At 50.9% G+C, this 21,302-nt stretch overlaps 1 protein-coding gene and 1 long non-coding RNA gene across 4 annotated transcripts in view; one reads left to right on the top strand and one right to left on the bottom strand.

Annotated features, from left to right (window-relative positions):
- RDH8 (retinol dehydrogenase 8) overlaps nucleotides 1-21,302 on the bottom strand; it is a 161,982-nt gene that overhangs the window by 137,696 nt on the left and 2,984 nt on the right. Inside the window, exons 3-6 of one of the 3 annotated variants that reach the window (XM_053897266.1) lie at nucleotides 20,685-20,864; nucleotides 19,622-19,715; nucleotides 19,149-19,332; nucleotides 18,783-18,982 (exon numbers count right to left, since the gene is read on the bottom strand). In XM_053897266.1, coding sequence (XP_053753241.1) covers nucleotides 18,815-18,982; nucleotides 19,149-19,332; nucleotides 19,622-19,715; nucleotides 20,685-20,864 — 626 coding nt within the window. In that variant the 3' untranslated portion in view covers nucleotides 18,783-18,814. Of the gene's footprint in view, nucleotides 1-18,782; nucleotides 19,031-19,148; nucleotides 19,333-19,621; nucleotides 19,716-20,684; nucleotides 20,865-21,302 lie in introns of all 3 variants that reach the window. The other 2 variants (XM_019427799.2, XM_053897267.1) reach the window with 2 other exon arrangements.
- LOC109254135 (uncharacterized) lies at nucleotides 10,529-21,295 on the top strand. The gene is made up of 3 exons (XR_002074660.2): nucleotides 10,529-10,816; nucleotides 16,330-16,885; nucleotides 20,748-21,295. It is a non-coding gene; the product is annotated as an uncharacterized LOC109254135 (long non-coding RNA).

Raw genomic sequence — 21,302 nt, 5'->3', positions numbered from 1 at the left:
ACACTTAAAAAAATAATAAAAGAACCACAAAGTCATTAGCATTGCTCGAAGAGACTGAAAAATCTAATATTCATATAATCCATGCTTCCAACACCATTCGGTGCTGACTCCCATCTTCCTTGAACTGCAGGCTCAGAACTCTTTGGTCAACACCTTGGCCTTGGGGATGGCAAGGCTTGCTAGCTATTATCCACTGGCACTCAGCACCCATCTCTTCTTTTGCCCTTTTTTTTTTTTATATAAATTTTTAAATGTTTATTTCTTATTGAGAGACAGAGACAGTGCACGAGCAGAGGAGGGGCAGAGAGAGACACACAGAATCCGAAGCAGGCTCCAGGCTCTGAGCTGTCAGCACAGAGCCCGATGCGGGGCTTGAACCCATGAACCATGAGATCGTGACCTGAGCTGAAGTTGGACGCTCAACCAATGGAGCCACTCAGGAGCCCCTGCCTATGTTCCTTCTTGTATCATAGGGATATTCTAGACATCTAGAAGCTACGTTTCCCAGACTCTCTTGCTGCTAGGATTCTGGATGGGATTAGATTCTGCCACTGAGATGCTCTTGTGTAAGATTTGGAAGGTGGGAGAAGTGGAGACTGTCTTCCCTACAACAAAGGTAGTTGATGGGTGAGTCCCGGTCTATGTGTGTTTCTGTTATTGGCACAATTCTGTACTTCATTATCTACCCGCCAGCATCGTCAGAGATATCACCTGTCGTTTCCTGAGGTTTCATGCATTGCAAGAACTGCAGTGAGGTGATGTTGAGTCCCAGCAATCAGCTTTTCACCTCCACTTCTGTAGTCCGTCTAATGGTTTTGAGAGCACCAAACTCCCATCATTAAATCCTTCCCTCTCTACTTGAAGTACCTAGAGTGGTTTTTGTTTTCTGAATACAGTAGGTTAGGGAGGCAGGAGGGGCATGTCCAGCTTTAACTCTGACCTGCATTCCTCTTGGTCCCCAGCCTCTTCAGGGAGCAGCGATGGCATGTGGCAGTGGGGCTCTGAGGGCGGTGCCAGTCCAGCGGTCAGAGAGAAGAATGAGGGAGCCATTGTCAAGATCATTGTAACACCCTTGATATTTATTGGATGCTTACTGAATTCTCAGTGCCTTCTATGCATCATTTCACTGAATCCCATAGTTTCCTCACGTTCAAGATTCACCACTTAAAAGCTGTGCAGTCTTCAGCAAGTCACTTAACCTCTCTAAGCATTAATTTCTCCAGCTATGTAAACTGGTATAATCATAGTTCTATCCATGAGATTATGCATATAAAAGTACTTAACACAGTGTCCAGCTTGTAGTAGACAGAAACTATTATTGAGATCACCATTTATAGCTTAAAGGACACTCCTAGTTGTCCCTGGTATCCACTCTCCCCCCCCATCAACTGTGGCAACGAAACCTCCCTCTGTTGCATATCACTCAGAGTGAAGACTATGTTTCCCAGCCTCCCTTGCAACTAGGTGGGGCTACATGACTGAGTTCTGGCAAATGAGATATGAGAAAATATCTCCTCCTCCCACGTCTCTTCATACTCTTGCCTGGCATGAGGTCCTAATGAGGTACCACCTTGGAATGTAGCAGGGCCACAAACTAGAAGGAACTTGAGTCCCAGAATGACCTCAGAACTGTTACTGAGTGAGAAATAAACTTCTACCTTGTTTAAGCTACTGTTGGTTTGTTATTTCTATTATTATCCCCATTTTATGGATGGAGAAATTAACCCTCCAAGAGGAAATATAAGTGGCTCACAGTAAGTGGGAGAGTCCTAGATTTTAGCCTGACAGCAAATCCCATGTTCTCAACACTAGACAGCACTGCCCACCCCTTCCCCACCACTGCCCTTCCCAAACCTGAGCTTGCCAAGGTGTCTATCCCCCTCCTCATCTTCAGGTCCAATCCAGCATCGTTGAACACAGCAAGTCTGTCTTTCCCACTTCCTACTGTACAGCCAATGTCATGTTCCTCCACCACATCCCAGACCTGGGGGTTAAGAGAGGGACATGGATTTCATGGAAGGAACAATGGTGCATTGTAATTGCTAGCTCAAATAATAATTCTCACACCATCTCACATTTGTCGAGCTCTTATTACCGTCCAATCTCTATGCTGTGCACTAGCTCCTTGAATACTTGCAACCATCAATGCATCCCATTTTGCAGATGTAGAAGCTGAGGCCCCAGTTAGAGCCGCCAGGCAACCTCTTTGTCCAAAGCCCACACATTCTCTCACCTTCTTCTGTGTGGGCTTGTGTTTGCTGTTCAAGACATAGACAGCCTTGTCCACGGCCACCAGCCTCACTGTGGCCTCAGCACCACCTATCACCTTCACTTCCACCTGGCTGTTGGGCTCCAAAGGCTGGAAGGGTCCTTCATTCTTCAAACCAACCTTCAGCTGAGCCAGGAAAAAGAGAGATGTCAGGAAAAGGGGCTCATATGCTACCAAGGGGCTTTCCCAAGTCATTTTTCAAGTTTATGCTCCTTATGGCTCTGATGGAACATCCAGGAACTTCACCAGGCCAATCCCAACTCCACACATTTACTTGCATAGTCTACATGCCCAAGGTTGAGCTTTTAAGGGCACATGCCCTCTTCCTCTCCCCTGCCTCCAGAGTGGGAGCCCTTCAGCTTGGACAGACTCTCTGTCTATGCTTTATGATAGTGATGTTCAACTTTAAGGAATTTGGCTCACCGTCCCCATGCATCTGTCATTCATGTCGATCCATGTGGAGTCAGCCACCAGTTCAGGGTCCTGACCTTTTGCCCTGGGCAGTAAATAAAAGGCCAGGATGCAGAAGGAGGTCAGCGTCTCTGAAGTCACATCAATAATGGCTGATGTGTAGACACTCCCATGCCTTTTTAACTGATGTTTGGCATACACAATCTGGCCCTTACTCAGGACCTTGGAGACAAGGGAGGCCAAGAGTGAGAAAGGTAAGGTCAACCTTTTCTTGAGGCTGTCCCAGCTCACAAGGGAGACCCGCATTCCCTTTGCTTCAGCCCCTTAGTCTGAGGCCACCCCAGATGGTTCCCACCTTCATACCACTGTTCACAGTTCCTCCAAACCAGCTATCCAGGGATGTTCCAAGGAAGGAATTTCTTGGCCTAGGTTTTAGTCCAAGACACTCATCAGGATGGTGACGTGAGTGATCTGGTTCTTGGTTGCAGGATTCTGATGTCTCGTGTTAAGGCTCAACTGGATGCTGCTGCCAACTTCTGTGCCCAACATCTTTACCTCAATGTACAGGAAGTTCCTGGACCCATCCTGAGTCAAGTAAGGCCATGCTGTCACCCTGGCTGAAGCCTGCTCTTCTGGCTGGAGAGGCTCATGGGTTTCTACCTGGGAAGTGTGATGGGCAAGTAAATTCCCAGCCCTTCTAGCTCACACAGCCCCACCATCCCCGCCCCATTAGGTCGGTGCCAAGATAGGGAGCTGCTCCAGATCTACATCTGTGTTGATGGTCAAAGTGGCCACTCCACTGGCTGAGGTGTATGCTTTATGGTTTTGGCATTGGACAAGGACTCTAGAGGCTGGAGACCCGTCAGGACTTGAGACAAAGACCTGAGGTGGAATCTGGGGCGAGATGAAGGACAGACCTGGGGGTGGCCTGGCACAAGAGGTGGAGTACTGGGAATCGGATCTGGACAGGACTGCCTTGTATAGCTGTACAAGTTGTGCACTGAACAACACCAGGGGCACCATTCATATTAGAGTCTTTGAGAATGGAACCCCCTCAAGTCTTGCAGTGTGCAACCATACGTGGTGGCCCTGGGTGTTGGTGTGCTGGTGGGGTGGAGGTGGAGGGAGTTAGAATGGAGAGATGTGGAGGGCTTGGGGAAAATTTTAGTAGGATTGACATCAAAGGATGTCTTTAGTCTTCCTAATGTCCATCAGACATCTTAAAGTTACGCAAAAGGAATGCATGTAAAAACAGCATGCTTGCTGTGCAAATGTAGCCTTGGGATACTCCCTTGAGCATCACCTTCTAGGCTGACTGTGGCCACTAAACCCCTCACAGAGAAACTATGGAGCCATCACAGTGCTTTGGGGGGACCTGGGCTGAGACTTGAGAGAGCCTTGGGGTTGGTTGAGAGCATGATGGATTCAGTTCTCAAACAGATGGACTGTGGATAGCAGGTGAGTCCAGTGTGGGTTTTTGTCTCCTGAGAGTGGTCTGTTAGGGAAAAGGGGCCCTGAGTCCCTGGATGGAGTGAAGTCAGACTCTGACCCTAAAGCAGAAGGGCATCCCAGGCTTGAAATACTGGGGTGAACTTGGTGTTGTATGGGCTCCGGACGATCTTCACCCCGGAGGTCTCAGCCTGGACCATCTCACTCCCTGGAGAGACAGGGTGACTGTGAGGTCTATGGATGAGGGTCAGTTTCTTGGGAGTGGCAGGGCTGCTGGTACAGGAGGCCCATCTTTGTGAGGACAGGGAAAGACGATAGCACAATCTCAGCTCCTCCCAGTCTTTCTAGCATTTTTGCATTTCTCTGATGAGGAAACTGAGGCTGGGAGGTAGCCCATTGTCACATGGGTGGAATGTCTAGGTTGGGTAAGGACAGGGTCCTGACCTCAGCCAGTGGCTTGGGGGAGGGTGGCACCGGTGGAGAACACGGTGATGTTGACAAACATTGAGTGCCCAACGAAGTCCTCTTCTGGGCCTTGGAATGTGGACATCAGCGTGTCCTTCTGGAGGGAGACGTGGCCCAGGCCTTCTGAGATCTGCTCTCAGAACCAGGGAGAGAAGAGGAGATGGTTTCTTGGGGGAATAGAGGAGAGTTGATGGAGGGGGAAGCTGGTGGGGAGAGGTCAAGACTCAGTTACCGCCACTCTCTGCAGGGAACTCTGGATGGGCATCCGGCGGGAATCCAGCTTCACCCCGAAGATGGCCAGAGCATGTCCATCCACTGGCTTGTTGAATATGTACCTGGGGGGTGGAGGGTCATCCCACTGGCTCTGAAGCACCCACACAACCTCATGTGGTTGCAGAGATGGCGGTAAATCTTTGGGAGGGACAGAGGTGGCCCCTGCACACTTGGATGGTTTCATTGCCAATCTGCAAACCCCGCGAGGTGACAAATGTGCCTGTGCCATCTCGTGGACCTTCAGAGAGGGTGCGAACCATGAGAAATGGTGCAACTCCATTAGGTAGGCAAGGTGGCCTGTACAACCCCAGAGACCTGAAGGGATGGTCTCTACTACCTACAGGTGGCAGATGTGGTCTGGACAACCTGATGGAAAAATGTAGTTGGCCAAGAATATCTCACGGGTAGCAAAGAGTACCTTTACCATCCTTAAGTGCTACAGAAGTGGCCTGCTTCTCTACCCATTCAGTTTCTCGACATTCCTGGTCCTTTGGCCAGGGTGGGGATAAGAGGACTCACCGGGCCTGGATGTCCACACCCAGAGCCTCATTGTGGAGTTAGAAGAAAATCTTATTTGGCATCAGCTGGACCTCAAATGATGGGAGCACTGGGTGGAGTAAAAGCAGTGAATTCCCTCAGTATTTTGCTGTCTCCCCTGTCCCCGCCCTGTCCACTCTCTCCTCAGTGACTCTGGCAATCCCCAAGGACTGGAACACATGATCCTGTTCACCAGCATACAGCTTAGGCCCTGGTGCACAGTAGGTGCACCACAAGCCTTCCTTTCTATTTCCAATCCTGCTCCCTGCATGTCCCTCCTTGCCCTGCCCATCACATCCTACTCACCCTACGTCATCCCTGACGTCAACGGCCGCCTTGAACTTCTGCTTGGCTGCACTTTGGTAACTGGCTTCGATGTTCCAGGTCCCAAGACTGAGACACAGAGAATGAGGAGAGATGGAGACTGAGAAGGAGAGCCTCCATCCATAGGGCTCCCAGCAGGGCATCTGACAATCTCTGGGAGGTGAGATTGCGAAGAAAAGAGCTCGCGAAGAAACCTTCCTTGGCCAGAAGATTCTGGCTGATCACGGTGATCCCCTCTGGTTTTGTGGGGAGAGGGGGTGGGTGGTTCATGCCCCAGGCCTTTAGTACATGATATGACCTCAGTGTCTGGGATCCACCTTCCCATCAGGAGAGGCGACCTTGATGTCCAGAATGAATGTCCTGGTCACAAGATCCATCTTGTGGTTCAAAGCAAACACCCGGTATTGAACTGGAGGAAGAGGGAAAACTCTGAGTGTTGGATAGAATCTGGAAAGGGAGGTAGCCATCGGATCTTTTGCAGTAGGGGGACTTTGGATAGAGGGAGACCTCGAAAGGTGGGACATCTCAGGCGTTGCTGGGGAGACTGGGAATGAGAGTCAGCACCTGCCCTAGGCCGAGTGCCTGGGGGCTGTACCCAAGTGCTCAGGGGTGTAGATAGTCTTGTCTGTCTGGGCGAATGTAGCCAGCGTGGGGAGCCCCCAGCACTATCTCCTCCATGAATGAAGAGTCCGAGATGGGTGCCCAGCTTGCCCGGATGATGATGGACTGCTGCCCTGCTTGTGGGGGGTACACCAGGCTCTCGGATATCTGGGGAGAGATGCCCACGCTCCTCAGGCTCTGCTGAGGTCTCCATCCATGAGAGCAAAGCCCTGGGCCAGATCTTGGAAAGACAATCGAATGGGGGCCCTCTGGCTCTGCCCCTGCCCCTGTACAAGGACACCTGGCAAAGGACTTCCAGCCAAGAGAAGGATGCAATCCAGCCCATGTTCAGCTCCTCAAGCCACCAGCAGAGGGCGCCTCCCATTAATTCCCACAGAGACACCACCAGAGGTCATCACTGCCCTTCTTGGAGCCCAGACTCAGGGGACTTTGGATTTCTACCTGATAAGAGGCGCAGTAAGTCTATCTAAACCCTGCATCTATTCTCCAGTGTCCCTCGTGTGGAGTCCCTCTAGAGTCTGCCCCTCTCCATCCTTGCTTCTGATCCAGAGCCTCCCTTTGTGGCCACCCATGCTGGCCTATCACCTACCATCACGGATGCCTGTTTCATAAAGTGGTTTTCCGGTGAGAGAATGAGCTGGCTCTTAGCCACCACTGTCTTCTTCATGGGGCCCATATGGTGAGGTTCACCTCGAGGGTCCCGGTGAGGGGCTGCGTGGAGTTTGAGTGAGCCTGTATGTGGATGTTCTCAGGGCTGCCGGCCCGCAGGGCTCGGGGGGTCACCAAGATGTACCTGTCAGTAGACACACGCAGGGACATGGTTGGGGGAGACCCGAGTGGGGGCGGCAGCAGCAGAGAGGCAGGGTCTCATGCAGGGAATCATGCAGACAGCAGATATGCAGGCAACGGCTGAGTGCCCTCAGTTTCCCAGACTCACAGTGGCTCAGCGTGGGCAAGAGGGGTCCCCAAGAGGAGTAGAAGCAACCCCATGGGCCAGGACAAGTCCGTGGCGGCGGGGGCGGGGAGGGAGAGGCTGATGTGTGCAGCCACAGGCCACAGACACCTGTCCTCTTGTCCATCCCAGCTCTGGTCTGGTTGCCTTGGCCTGGCCTGGCTGAGTTAACATCTAAACAGACGTGGGGAGGGGACCCCCATAAATCCAATGGGGGAAGAAGAGGTTGCTCCCCGCTCCTCAGCCACCCTCCACGGAGGCCGGGGACAGCTGCACTAAGATGTATTCCAGAGGTGCCTGGGTGGGGCTCAGTCGGTTAAGCATCCGACTTCAGCTCAGATCATGATCTCGAGGTTCTTGGGTTCGAGCCCCGCAGCGGGCTCTGTGCTGACAGCTCAGAGCCTGGAGCCTGCTTCGGATTCTGTGTCTCCCTCCCTCTCTGCCCCTCCCCTACTTGCACTTTGTCTCTCTCTCTCTCTCTCAAAAATAAATAAACATTAAGAAAAAAAAAAGTATTCCAGCTCCCCACTTGGGGGCCTGAGTGGTGGTGGTGGGGGGAGGGGTTGTCCTTTCCATGACCCACGAGATCTTATCCTGAAGCCTTCCCCTCTACCAGCAAGGAGCCCAGGCCATGTGCATTGGGAGGCTGGATGCAGAGCTTGGTTAGGATTGACTGGTAGGGGCAGGAAGAAACAAGATAGTCCCTGCCTCTGCCCTTATGTAATTGGTGAGTTGCTGGGGTAGCTGCTCCAACAGGGGCTGTACAGGCTTTATGTATTCATTTCTTGGGTCACAGGCGTGAGCGGCCACGGCAGTGAGCCATCTGGCCCCAGGACCCACTATAAGGGAACCGTCTCAAAAATGCACGGGTCAAATCCTCTCGCTGGGCTTCAGATCTTTCTGCACAATTACACTTGGTAAATTGTGACCATTGTCCATTGTTCTTAAATCATGCCAAGCTCTCTGGGCTCCTTTTTCCAGAAGGCAAATTATACATCTTGAACCAGGGACACAAACACATCATGCTTGAGGCATCCCTGGAAGAAGGCTTTCTCTATCCCGAAATAATTTTCACTGCCTGTTTAATATGCCCTTTAAAGATGTTGGAACCACTTTGTGGTCCTGCCTCTGAGAAGCAGAGGGGGCTGCAGACAAGTTTGTCTGGTTCTTCGTTTCTCAGTGAAGCCATTGCTGCCAGCTTGCAGAGCCTGGGAAAACCCAGAGCTTCCAAAAAAATGACAATATGCACTTATCGAACAAAGATTGGATAGGTAGTTACTACGAGCCCAGCCCCCCCCCCCCCCTTAGCATGCTGAGGACACAGAAGTGACCACAAGACGAAGTCCCTGCCCCTGTGGAGTGGACATTTCCTGAGGACTTGCTAAGGGCCCATGATGCATTTCTTCCTTAAACTTCACAGCCTCTTGTTAATTAGGTTCAACCCGCGCCTGCTTTCCAGACTCTACCTTTGCAGAGAGCTGGAAAACCAGACGTGTCAGAAACAAAGGGGGAAGGTGGAATCGAATCATTTATTCCTCGGGCATTTATTGAGCACCTGCTGTGTGCCAGGTGCTGTTCTACATGCTTTGTGTACACCGACAGAAGTCTCACATTTATGCTGAAGTGAGAATTACCACCCATTGTACGGATGAGGAAGCTGAGGCCCGGTGAAGGTAAGCAACTTGCCTCGTGGCAGGCGGGTGAGCCGTGAGGCTCTGGGGAATACTCTTGAGACCATGGTAAACAATCTGTTATGAACCCAAGAACCAACAGAATCGAATAAAGGCCTGGGTCAGGGGAGCAGGTGAGACCCAATTTGGAAGGTTCTAGAACACTGGTGTCCATTCGGGGTGGCATATTCCACTGCTGTTCCCTGCTCTCCGGGAATCTCCGCTGGTTCTGTTCAGCCGTCCCTCAGCTGGGTGTGAGCTCTCGCCCTCACATCTTTGTGACCACCCCAGGTGTCCACATCCTCCCTCTGTCCCAGGGGCTCCTAGGTGTCCAGAGCAAGGGGTCGTCCAAAGGTGAAGGATGGCAGGGGCGCTGTTCTCAGTCCCTCCCACCTTTCTGTCCAGTCTGGGCTCCCTGTTACTCTGCCAGTATCTCTGTCTCCCGAGGGAACTCTTTTTTTTTTTTTTAATTTGTTTTGAGAGAGAGCATGAGCAGGGGAGCAGGGGAGGGGCAGAGAGAGAGGCGGGGAGAGAGAATCCCAAGTAGGCTCCACACTGCCAGCACAGAACCTGATGCAGGGGCTCGAACCCATGAACCAGGAGATCATGACCTGAGCTGAAACCAAGAGTCAGATGCTCAACTGACTGAGTCACCCCGGAGTGGGAATCTTTGTTAGGTAAACACATCTGAGGCTTTTGAAGCCTGCTCAGGCCCGCAGCTCCCTTGAGTTTCGGTTTTGACTTGGGGGAGGGCCCAGTACCGCCCTCGGGTACAGGTACGAGGGAGCAACAGAGGAGGCGGGAAACACTTTGAAAACAAACAGCGTGGGGGGGGGGGGGGTTCTGTGACACAGCTTAGTCATCCAGTGAATGAGGGATGATCAGATTGATGGAGGAGTTGAACAAATGGATGGAGGCAAAAGTGGGTGCTGGGTGAATGAGTGACAGGAGCTCGCGTCTCATGAAGAATGAGCATTTGCTCAACAACTAATAAAATAAATGAAATAAGTCTGAGCACCACTTGCATGGCTGGCTTTGTTGTCGGCGCGTGGGGGGCGGGGACACAGCCGGGAACAGGACGGAACCCCCTTCCCCTGGGGTGTGGGTGTTTCCTGTGGCTGCCATCACCTGGACTGTCCCTTTGGGTCCTCTCGGCAATCTCAGGACCCACTGACCCATTTTGCAGATGCAAAAACCTAGGCACCAGAAGGTGAAGCGTCCTGCCCGAAACTGTGCAGCTAGGAAGCTGGGGCACAGGGAGGTTAAGTGAGTCGCCTTAGGTCACCCAGCAAGTTCAGCGAACCTGTGTGAGAGGGAGCCGGAGAAGGGTAGGGGGTCGGCGGGCGACCCGCCGTGGGCTCCACCCGGGTCCGCTACGGCAGTTAAAGGTCGAGTCCAACTTTCGGCCACGAGAGGGCGCCAGCGAGCCTCCGGCCAGCCCAGGAGCGCTCGGCCCCCTCCCGCAGGAATGCGGGTGGTGGAGGGAGGGGACGTTGGCCGCGCGCCCAGAGCAGCTGCTGCTGCCGCTCGGATTCCGCCCGCCTTCCCCTCCCTGGGACCCGGGGTTTGCAGCAAGGAGGCCGGGGCGGGAGGGACGGCGTTGCAGGGATGTGTGGCCTCTGTTTTCGCTCCCTCCTCCTCCAGGCTTCCAGCCCACAGCTTCCCGGGAAAGGCCGGGCCGGATCCAGGAGGCAAGAAATAATACAAATACCAGCATTTCAGCGAACGGCTGTCATTTGTGAAACACTTCAGTCCTGGCACTTAGCAGGGGCTCTCTCGCCAGCAGCCCTTCCCATTTCACAGATGAGGAAACCGATGCTCAGAAAGGTGGCGTTTCTTGCTCAGGTAGGAGGTGTCAGGCGCGTCTCGGTCCAGATGAGGCCGCCAGGACGCGTTCTGCTTGGTCACCTTGTGTGTCAACCCAGGCTCCTCGGTCACTTCTTGGTCCCTGAGGCTTCGGGAACTGGCTTTGCCTCCTGATCCCTAAGGACACGCCCCAGATGCCTCTGGTTCCTGGTCCAAGGAGGCCTGCTAGCAGTGACAAATTTCAGGGGAAGCTTGTTCCTTGCTGTGGGGGAGGAAGAATTCAGCAGTCGCATTTGGGGTTGATTACTGGGTCTGAAAGCACCAGGATAGGCGCCCTAACAGAAGTGAAAGCCTGATCAGGGAAAACTGCCCCCAAATAAGCAGCTAGGAGGGCCCGGAGAAACCTCCTAACCCACCCAGGCTGGGGAATCAAAGAAGGCATCCTGGAAGAAGCGGTATTTAGGCTGAGACCCGAAAGTCTGAAAAGTCTCAGGACAGTAAGAGGAATCTGGTGGAGGGTTAGGGGTGGGAGACAGAAGAAGGTTTTGTTTCAGGGGGAGGGAACAGCCCACGCGAAGATGTGGAAGAGACGCGGCGCATCTGCGGAGTCGTAAGAAAAGGGTCTTGAAATGCTTAATAGGCTACAGGGAGTCTCATTTTTAAAATTTGTTTGATTTAAAAAATCTTTTAGTTTATTTATTTATTTTGAGCAAGAGAGCGCGAGAGCAAACGGGGGAGGGGCGGAGAGAGAGGATCCCAAGCAGGTTCCGCACTGTCAGCACAGAGCCTGTCGCTGGACTTGAACTCACCAACAGCGAGATCATGACCTGAACCGAAATCAAGAGTCGGATGCTTAACCCCGACTGAGCCACCCAGGTGTCCCAGACACGGATTCATTTTGATGCCTTAATTTACCCACCCATTCTTTCAGGTGTCAGATATTGGGGTATCTATCATGTGCCACGTACTCTAGTAGGAGTTGGGGGTGTGGTCGAGGAGAGGACAGTCTCCTCCCCAGGGAGGTGACATTCTAGTGGGGGGAGACAGGCAGGAAACATAACTGTCGTGTATGTCAGGTATTGACAAATAAAGCAGGTTCAGGGGATAGGGCGATAGGGTACGATCTTATGGCTTCTCTGAGAAGGTGACATCTGAGCACCTTCATGAACCGAAGGAGGGAGCCATGTGGCTATCTGGGAAAAGCGTTCTAGGCGGATGGAACAGCAAATACAAAGGCCCTGAGGTAGGAATGTGCATGGAGCATTTAAGAAATAGTAAGGAAGGACACCTGGGTGGCTCAGTCGGTTAAGCGGCCGGCTTCAGCTCAGGTCATGATCTTGAGGTTCATTAGTTCTAGCCCCACATCGGGTTCTGTGCTGACAGCTCGGAGCCTGGAGCCTGCTTTGGATTCTGTGTCTGCCTCTCTCTCTCTGCCCCTTCCCTGTTCCTTCTCTGTCTCTCAAAGAAAATAAATTAATGTTAAAAAAAATAAAATAAAATAAAGAAATAGTAAGGAAGTCAGTGTTTCCAGAATGAAGCAGGTGAAAGGGAGAGAGTAGAAGATAATTTGGGATTAATATTTAAGGGTCAGAACATGTAGGAGGCCTCATAGCTGTGGATTTTGAATCTAAGTAAGAGGGGGAACCATTGGAGAATTTTGAAAAGAAAAGCAATATTATCTTTCTGTTTTAACAGAATTAGTCTGGGCAGGTCCTTTCTTCCTCTGACCTGAAATCCAAAGGTGATTTTCACTTAGTTCAAAGCAATAAGGAGGGCAAATAATTCCATGACATAAAAATAAGGCCACATTATGTCACAGAAAAGTTGAAAAAATGGGGGAAGAGTGCACTTCATATTACAGGCACCCTAATCTCCATAATATGTAAAGAATTTCTAAGAATTAATAATAAAAACATAAACAATCCAGGGGCGCCTAGGTGGCTCAGTCAGTTAAGCGTCCGACTCTTGGTTTTGGCTCAGGTCAGGATCTCACAGTTGGTGAGTTCAAACCCCACATAGGACTCTGTGCTGGCAGTGCGGGACCTGCTGGGGATTCCCTCTCTCTTCCTCTCTTTCTGCCCCCCCCCCTCAAAAAAATATAGATAAGCAGTCCAATAGAAAAAGTTGAGCAAGGGGCACCTGGGTGGCTCAGTCGGTTGAGCGTCTGACTCCGGCTCAGGTCATGCTTAGGTCATGATCTCGCGGTTTGTGAGTTCGAGCCTCGTATCGGGCTCTGTGCTGACAGCTCAGAGCCTGGAGCCTGTTTCAGATTCTGTGTCTCCCTCTCTCTGACCCTCCCCTGTTCATGCTCTGTCTCTCTCTCTGTCTCAAAAATAAATAAACGTTAAAAATTTTTTTTAAAAAATAAGAATAAAAAAATAAAACAGTATGGTTAAAAAAAAAGAGAGAAACGTGAAGTACTGATTTTTACCCATCAGGTTGGCCAAAATTTAGAAGACTAATCACGCACAGTGCGGTGAGGCTATGAGGAAGTGACCATGTTAACATATGGACATCAGTCCTTCCCAATAGAGATAAATCTGATAATGTTCGTGGAAATAACAAATGCATAGTTTCTTTGGCCAAGTAATCCCAAGACAGAGACACTTGCACACGTGTGAAATGATGTATGCATACAAGGTCATCCGTTGTAGCCGTTTACATAATAGGAGAAGATTGGAGGGAGCCCAAAGATTCATCAGTACAGGACCAGTTGCATAAATTATTGTCCATCTACACAATGCAATATTTTGCAGCTGTGCAAAGGAATGAGAATGTCTGCTCGGGCTGATCGGGAAACACTTCCAGGATGTAGTATTCAAGGAAAGATCTCATAGTGTGCTGCTTTTTGTGAAAAAGGTCATATATATATATATATATTCAGTTTTTCCAGTATATTTATTTTTTTTAATGCGGTAAAACCTGCACAACGTAAAACGTATCATTTTAGCCATTTTTAACGTACAGTGGGATGCTATCAAGCACATTCACATCGCCGTGCGACCATCCCCACCATCCATCTCTAGAACGTTCCGCCTTCTCAAACTGAAACTCTGTCCCCACGAAACACTGACTTCCCATTCCCCCTCCCCCAGCCTCTGTTAACCTCTGTTTTACTTTTTTGTCTATGGATTTGCATAAGTGGAATCGTACAATGTATTTATCCTTTTGTGCCTGGCTTATATCCCTCCGCTTAATGTCTTCAAGGTTCACCCATGGTGTAGCAGGTGCCAGAATTTTCCTCCTTTTTAAGGTGGAATAGCATTCCTTTGCGTGTATATACCACAGTTTGCTTATCAGTTTTTTTTTCTTGTATAATCAGAAAGAAAATCTGGATATCGCGTTCTGTCTCTCTCTCGAAAACAAATAAACATTTAAAAAAATTTTTTTTAAATGGGGCACCTGGGTGGCTCAGTTGGTTGAGCATCCGACTTCAGCTCGCGGTTCGTGAGTTCAAGCCCCGCCTCGGGCTCTGTGCTGACAGCTCGGAGCCTGGAGCCTGCTTCGGATTCTGTGTCTCCCTCTCTCTGCCCCTTCCCCGCTCATGCTCTGTCTCTCTCTCTCAAAGGTGAATAAACGTTAAAAAAAATAATTTAAAGATCCTCTGGGCTGTTGCGTGGAGAATGGATTGTAGGGGGAGCGAGTGCGGAAGCGGGGAGGGGGCTGGTGCAATGCTCCAGGTGAGAAATGATGGTGGTTGGACTAGGGTGGGGGCCCAGAAGGTGTTGCAAAACGGTTGGTTGGATATATTTGAATATATTTTACAGGTCAAGTGAGCAAGATCTGATTAGCTGTGAGGTATGATGACTCCGAGAGTTTTGGCGTGAGCAATCAGAACAGACTTCCCTCTGCTAAGATGGGGAGAGAGGACAGAGGGGCAGGTGTGAGCGCAGAAATCGAGAACCAAGGGTTAGTGCGTCAACACCTTCTGAACGTGGCCTATTTCTGTTGTAAGCAATAGCATCCAGCTACAATGTAGTAACAGTCCCTGCCCCAAAACACACACGCCGCTTTCGCTTTTATGTTGCCATCTGGATTGGTGGTGATTCTTCTTTACACGCAACAGAAACTGGCTCAGGGTGATTTAAGCTGCAAAGGAATTTACCCGGTTGGATGCTGGGGGCTAATGAAATCACCAGCCTTCGAAGATGGACAGGGACAAAGTGGGGGTGCAGGGCGGGAGCTTAAATCCTCCTCCCGAATCCAATCTGAAACTCTGGCTTTCCATGACACTTCCGTCAATGCCCCTGTCTCTCCTGCCACCTCCCTTTCCTGATCCCTCCTCCTTTGTGGGGGGGGGGGGGGTGTGTTCTCAACTCTAAATCCTGTACATCTGTTGAGTGGAATTGGGGTCACATGCTCACTTCCATAGCCACTGGGGAATCTGAGAAGAAGGTCTGGTATGTTCTCACACCAGGAGTCTATGAGTCTGGGGTTCGGAATACTGTATGCCCCACCTATAAATAACCACCGAGTTTGGCTTCACGTACGGTGACTTTGATGACTTTTCCTTGTTGGCAAGAAGATAAATTTGTCTTTTAAAATAATTTATTTGGGGCGCCTGGGTGGCTCAGTCTGTTAAGCGGCCGACTTCGGCTCAGGTCATGATCTCGCAGTCCGTGAGTTCGAGCCCCGCGTCGGGCTCTGTGCTGACGGCTCAGAGCCTGGAGCCTATTTCAGATTCTGTGTCTCCCTCTCTCTGACCCTCCCCCGTTCATGCTCTGTCTCTCTCTGTCTCCAAAATAAATAAACGTTAAAAAAAAGTTTAAAAATAAATAAATAAATAAAATTATTTAAGGGAGTTTTTGGGTTTTTTTTTTTTAAACAAGAGAATATTGGACATAGAATTCAGGACAGTGGAGACTCTTGGGGTAAGGCAGGCAGCAAATATCAATAATGTTCTAATGGTGGAGTCTGATGGTGGGCTCGTGTGTATGTGTTTTGCTCCCCTGCTCTTTTGCACACATGCATGATGTCAGTCGGAATCCTGGATGGAAAGAGATAGTACCCTCAAAGCGGGTAATTTGGGGCTCCATGGAGACAGGGACAACTGCAAAAGTAGAGACAGAAGGCAGGTAGCCCTATGGAGTGCAGTGCCATTCTGCTGGCCTCTGGGGGGTCCTATCACCATCTTTAGCTGAAAGGGACAAAGGGGGGAGTGGCTCTTAGACACTGGAGCTGGGGCCTCAGCTGGGACCATCTGCCATAAGGCAGTGGCCCCCATGGAGGGAGCTCTGGTGGGGGGGGAGACAAATACTCTGGCCTTTTTCCTCCCAGCCTCTCATCCCCCGCTGATGCCTCCTATCGGCAGAGCCCCACACAACCAAAAACTAGATGTGGAGGAAACCGGCTGATGTAAACCTTGGGTGAACCTCTTGAGGCAGCCCAAAGACCTTTTTACACACGTGTGCCCCTTATATTCTTTTTAAAAATGTGTTTAAATTTTAAATTGGTGAAATCCGCTATTTTAAAGCGTGAAATTCAGTGGTTTGGGTCAAGTCACAAGGCTGTGCAACGGGCATCATGATCTAATTTCATACATTCTTTTGTAGGTATTTCCAACACGCTTGAGAAATCCAATGTCGGGGAGGGGAAAGGAGGGGCCCATTTGAGAAAAAAAATAGTAAGCTGCTCCATTATCTCTGACTCAAAGACATGCTTGGAGGGCCCTGGACTCAGTTTCCCTTTTCCTAGAAGATGTTACTAGAGGCCCCTGGAGGTCAGCATAGACTGAGTTGGAGAGACCCAGGCTTGATTCCTGCCCCTCCCTCTGCTCTGGACAACCTCGGTTTCCTCATTTATGAACTGGGCAGCTTCTGAGTGCCTCTGTCTACTAAGGCTGCAAGAGCAAACATTGATGAAAACCCCTTCGCCCGGGGCCTGGCCCTCCAAGGTGGTAGCCAGACGTGAAGCATCACAAAGACTCCACCTCCAGCGCGGGACTCTTCCTGTCATTTCGGTGCTGTTACCGTTAGCTCTGCTCTCGGGGAGATGCCACCAGCACGTCACCTGCCCAGGGTCACCCAGTGAGCAAGAAACAGAGTCAGCACTGGACACGGAGTCAGTCCATTTGCTTCCGAATTCTCCACATGAGGACCAAGAAACTTGGTAATACTCTCTTGGGGGCTCCAGTAGGACCCTTATTGCTTAAAAAAATTTTTAAGGTTTATTTATTTATTTTAAGAGAGAGAGAGAGCAGGGGAGGGGCAGAGAGAGAGGGAGAGAGAGAGAGAGAGAGTCCCAAGCATGCTCCACACTGTGAGCGTGAAGCCCGATGTGGGACTCAAACTCATAAACTACAGGATCGTGACCTGAGGGGTGCCTGGGTGGCTCAGTTGGTTAAGCGTCCGACTTCAGCTCAGGTCATGATCCCACGGTCCGTGAGTTCAAGTCCCGCGTCGGGCTCTGTGCTGACAGCTTGGAGCCTGGAGCCTGTTTCGGATTCTGTGTCTCCCTCTCTCTCTGACCCTCCCCCATTCATGCTCTGTCTCTCTCTGTCTCAAAAATAAATAAAACATTAAAAAAAAATTAAAAAAAAAAAAAGATCATGACCTGAGCCAAAATCATGGGTCGGATGCTTAACCAACTGAGCCACCCAGGCTCCTGCTTTTTAAAAATTTTTAACTGTGGGTGTGCCTGGGTGACTCAGTCGGTTAAGTATCTGACATCAGCTCAGGTCATGATCTCTCATGGCTCATGAGTTTGACCCCACGTGGGGCTCTCCTCTGTCAGCCCAGACCCCGCTTCAGATCTTCTGTCTCCTTCTCTCTCTGCCCCTCACCCACTCACGCTCTCTCTCTCTCTGTCAAAAATAAATAAACATAAAAAATAATGAAAAATAAAAATTTTAATTGTGATAAAATGTACATAACACGAAATTTACCATCTTCACCGTTTTTAAGTGTTCAGTTCTGTGGCATTAAGTACATTCTCGTGGTTGTGCAGCCCTCCCTACCACCCATCTCCAGAACTCATTATGTCTTGCAAACGGAGACTCTGTCCCCCCCAAAACACTGACTCCCCACCCCCTCCTGGAGCCCACCATCTACTTCCTATCTCTGTGAATGGGACTCCTCTAGGGACCTCATCCAAGTGGAATCCTACAGTATCTGTCCTTTCGTGTCTAGCTTATTTCACGGAGTATAATGCTCTTGAGGTTTATTCGTGTTGTAGCAGGTGTTGGAACTGACTTCTTTTAAGGCTGAATAATATTCCATTGTATGGAATGGATGTACCTCATTGTGTTTATCCAGTCTTCTGTTGATGGACCCGTTGATGGGGTTACTTCCACATTTGGCTGTTGTGAATCATGCTGCCATGAATGTGGGTGTGCCAATATCTCCTTGAGACCCTGCTTTCAATTCTTTGGGGTCACACCCAGAAGTGGAACTGCTGTCACGTGATAATTCTGTCTCGTTTTTTGAGGAACTATCGTGCTATTTTCCATAGTGACCGTACCATTTTACATTCTCACCGACAGTGCACAAGGGTTCCAATTTCCTCACATTGTCACCAACACTTGTTATCTTCTCGAGTTTTGTTTGTTTGCGCGGTTTATTTATAGCAGTCGTTCTAATGTGTGTGAAGTGAACCTTATTGCTTTTTAAATTTTTTATTTAGACATAGGGAGTTGAGCTTTATTAAATATTTAATATAGGGATTGCTAGTGGTAACAAATATATATCTGATGAAAAAAATATACATGTGCCGCTGGTGAGTGCATGAAACATTTTGCTGATGGGCTGTGTGACCGGAAAAGTCTTGAAGACCCCTTAGTCGACTCGGTTCTATGTAGAAGGTGTTTTAGATCATCCTTGTATTTCCAGGCCCAAGATAATAAAGTCCAGAGGTTGAATGAGGCAGTCTATTTCATCTTTCAAGGTCCAGCAACAATGTCCCCTCCTCCAGGAAGCCTACCTTACCTTCCCAGACACAGCTCCAGCCTCCCTACTCTGGGCTCCTCAGCCCAGGGTCCAAGGCTCCCTCTTTCTGCCCCAGCCCTGACCATGGTGGGGGGGGGGGCGGGTGAAGCTCTGCTCACCGGGGCCATATTCGGATGCGGAGGCAGCCACAGGCCAGACATCGGAGGCCAAGGTTGAGGAAGCGCGTCCAGCGGAAGAGCAGGCGGTGGGAGGTGCGCACGTAAAGGCTGCCGGAGGGGTCCACAGCCTTGAGTGCAGCCAGCGGGGTGTAGCGGGCGTTGGTCTGTCGGCGCAGGGGGGGTCTGGGTGAACTGATGACCTTGACGATGACCTATGGGGTGGAGCCCTGAGTTCTTGGATTCAGGGAGGCGGGGTTTGCAGGGTGAGGCACCCTCCCATTCCCCCGAGCCACGTCCTTGGGGCTCTGCGCTCCCCCTCCCCCCACTCACCTGGGCCACATCCTGTGGGCTCTGCCCTACAGAGCGAAAGAGCTCCCTGGAGGCTGGGAGGTAGAAATCTCGGAAGTAGTGCAAGGTGTCAGGGTCAGTGTCTGGGAACTCGGCCGTGGAAACCTGCTCCAGGAGCTTCCCCTCGAAGTCAGTGACCACTGGACCAGGTTCCACCAGGGTGATGCTGGGGATATAGGGAGGGGCACCGGGGTCTGGTACCCCGACCCCCTCGCGGCCCCATTAACGTCCCTCTCCTCCTCACTCTCCCCATCCTTCCTGGTTCCCCAGCCCATCCACTGCCCTTCCCCTGGTACTGCCCATCCTCTTCCCATACCTCCATTTTCCTCATTCCTGATTCCGTTTCCCCACCATCACTGCCTTCCCACCCCACTCCTCCTTGCTGCCTCCGTTTCCCTTGTCTTTCCCCATCACTGTCTCCCGTTCCCCCTTCACTACCCAAACGCCCGCCTCACAAGATGTTGAACTGCAGCAGCTGGACAGCCAGGCTCTCAAAGAATCCCTCCAGGGCGAACTTGGAGGCTGCGTAGACTTCATTGAACACGACACCTGAGAGGATTGGAGGAGGTTGAGCCCTTTGGGGTCTGGGTGATGGGCTTGTGGGTCCGGAGGGACATGGGGTCTTCAGGAGACAGAGCAAAGAGGGTTTGAAGATCAGAATGAGGGGCTATCGAGGGCGAACATGGTGAGTGTATGTATGTGTGATGGGAGCATATGGGCTCAGGATTAGGTTGTCCTGGGTTGCCCTGTGCTCCACCTGTCCTTAGCCCTGGAAAACCCTTCTTCCCTCCATCCTCTAAACCTCTGGGCCACTTGAGCATAGGATTTCCAGGGCCCCTGAAGTCAAGTCCGATTCACTGGGGCTGTTCTCTGTTTTTATTAAGAGGGAATGTAGCCCCCGAGGTTAGGAGGTACAGCTGGAAGAGGGACCAAAGAGACGGGGCTGAGTAGTAGAATCAGATTCTTAACAAGTAAGGGGGATTCTTTAAGGGGCCTGCTGAGGAGGGGGGCGGATCCCAGGGCGTTTCCTTGGGGAGGAAGGGAGTCTAGAGGGACTCAAGGAGGAAAGACCCAGGAGCCTGGATGGCAAACAGGTGGTCTCCATAGCAGGCCAATAGCAGACATCACTGAGCGATCACTGCTCTCCGTTTCTGCAGAACCTCAGAGCCCCAGAGCTAGACGTCGCCAGGGCTTGGTTGGAGGTGTTTGGCAAGCAAAACGTCACAGAGGAGTTCTGACGGTTCTTTTGGGTTTGGGGAGATGGGAGAGACTTGTAGAGGTGTCGGGAAGTAGGTCTGATACTGGATGTGGATGGCCATTGGCCGTATTTGTAAGACCACTGCCTCCTCTTACAGTATGGTGGACATAGACTCTTCCAGAAATTCTTCCTTCAGAGCTTTGGAATCCTTCCCCACACAGGCTCATTTGGAGTATGAGCTAAAACCTATTTGCCATCCTTCCGGCCTGGGGAGGGTCAGACACTGGGGGGATTCGCAGGGATGGGTCCCCAGGGCTTACCCTGCAGCCCCATCACACTGCTGACCACCACAATGTGGCCCTTTCTCCTTTTCTTCATGCCAGGAAGCACAGCTCTGACGAGACGCACAGCCCCGAAAAAGTTGGTGTCGAAGACGTTCTGCATGGCAGCTAGGCTGAGCCCCTCCAAGGGCCCCACCAGGCCCACTCCAGCATTATTCACTAAGGGGGGGTGAGGTTACATTGAGGTCCCCCAAACCTTTCTAGTGCCACTCCTGTAGGGACACTCCCTGGATCATCCCATCCCCTGCTCCAAATTCAGGGCCAGGCCAGAGTATCTCGAGTGGAAGAGTGTGGAGCCCTGGTGATTTTTACATATAGTTTAACATTTGTTATAGGGACCCTGAACCCCGGGTGGGGGGGAAGGGCTGCTGGGAACAGCCTCCCCTTAATACATGAGCCGTTCAGCTCTGACCCCACATTGCATCAAAACAGCCACACCTGCCCTCCTTCAAAAGCCTCCGAGGGAACTTGTGTCGCTTCTTCAACAGAAGCTCTTTCCCCAAAATGACTCATCAGAGTAATTTTTCCAACTGCATATGGTTTTCTCCAAATGTGGGAAGTTCTATTCAATAAAATCCATCCTACACCCAGGACTCA

This window comes from Panthera pardus, unplaced genomic scaffold (assembly GCF_024362965.1).
Source record: "Panthera pardus isolate Hobbes unplaced genomic scaffold, ASM2436296v1 HiC_scaffold_8, whole genome shotgun sequence".
NCBI lineage: Eukaryota > Metazoa > Chordata > Mammalia > Carnivora > Felidae > Panthera > Panthera pardus.
Note: the sequence above shows the minus strand (reverse complement) of the source record. Positions and strands in the feature narration are given on the sequence as shown.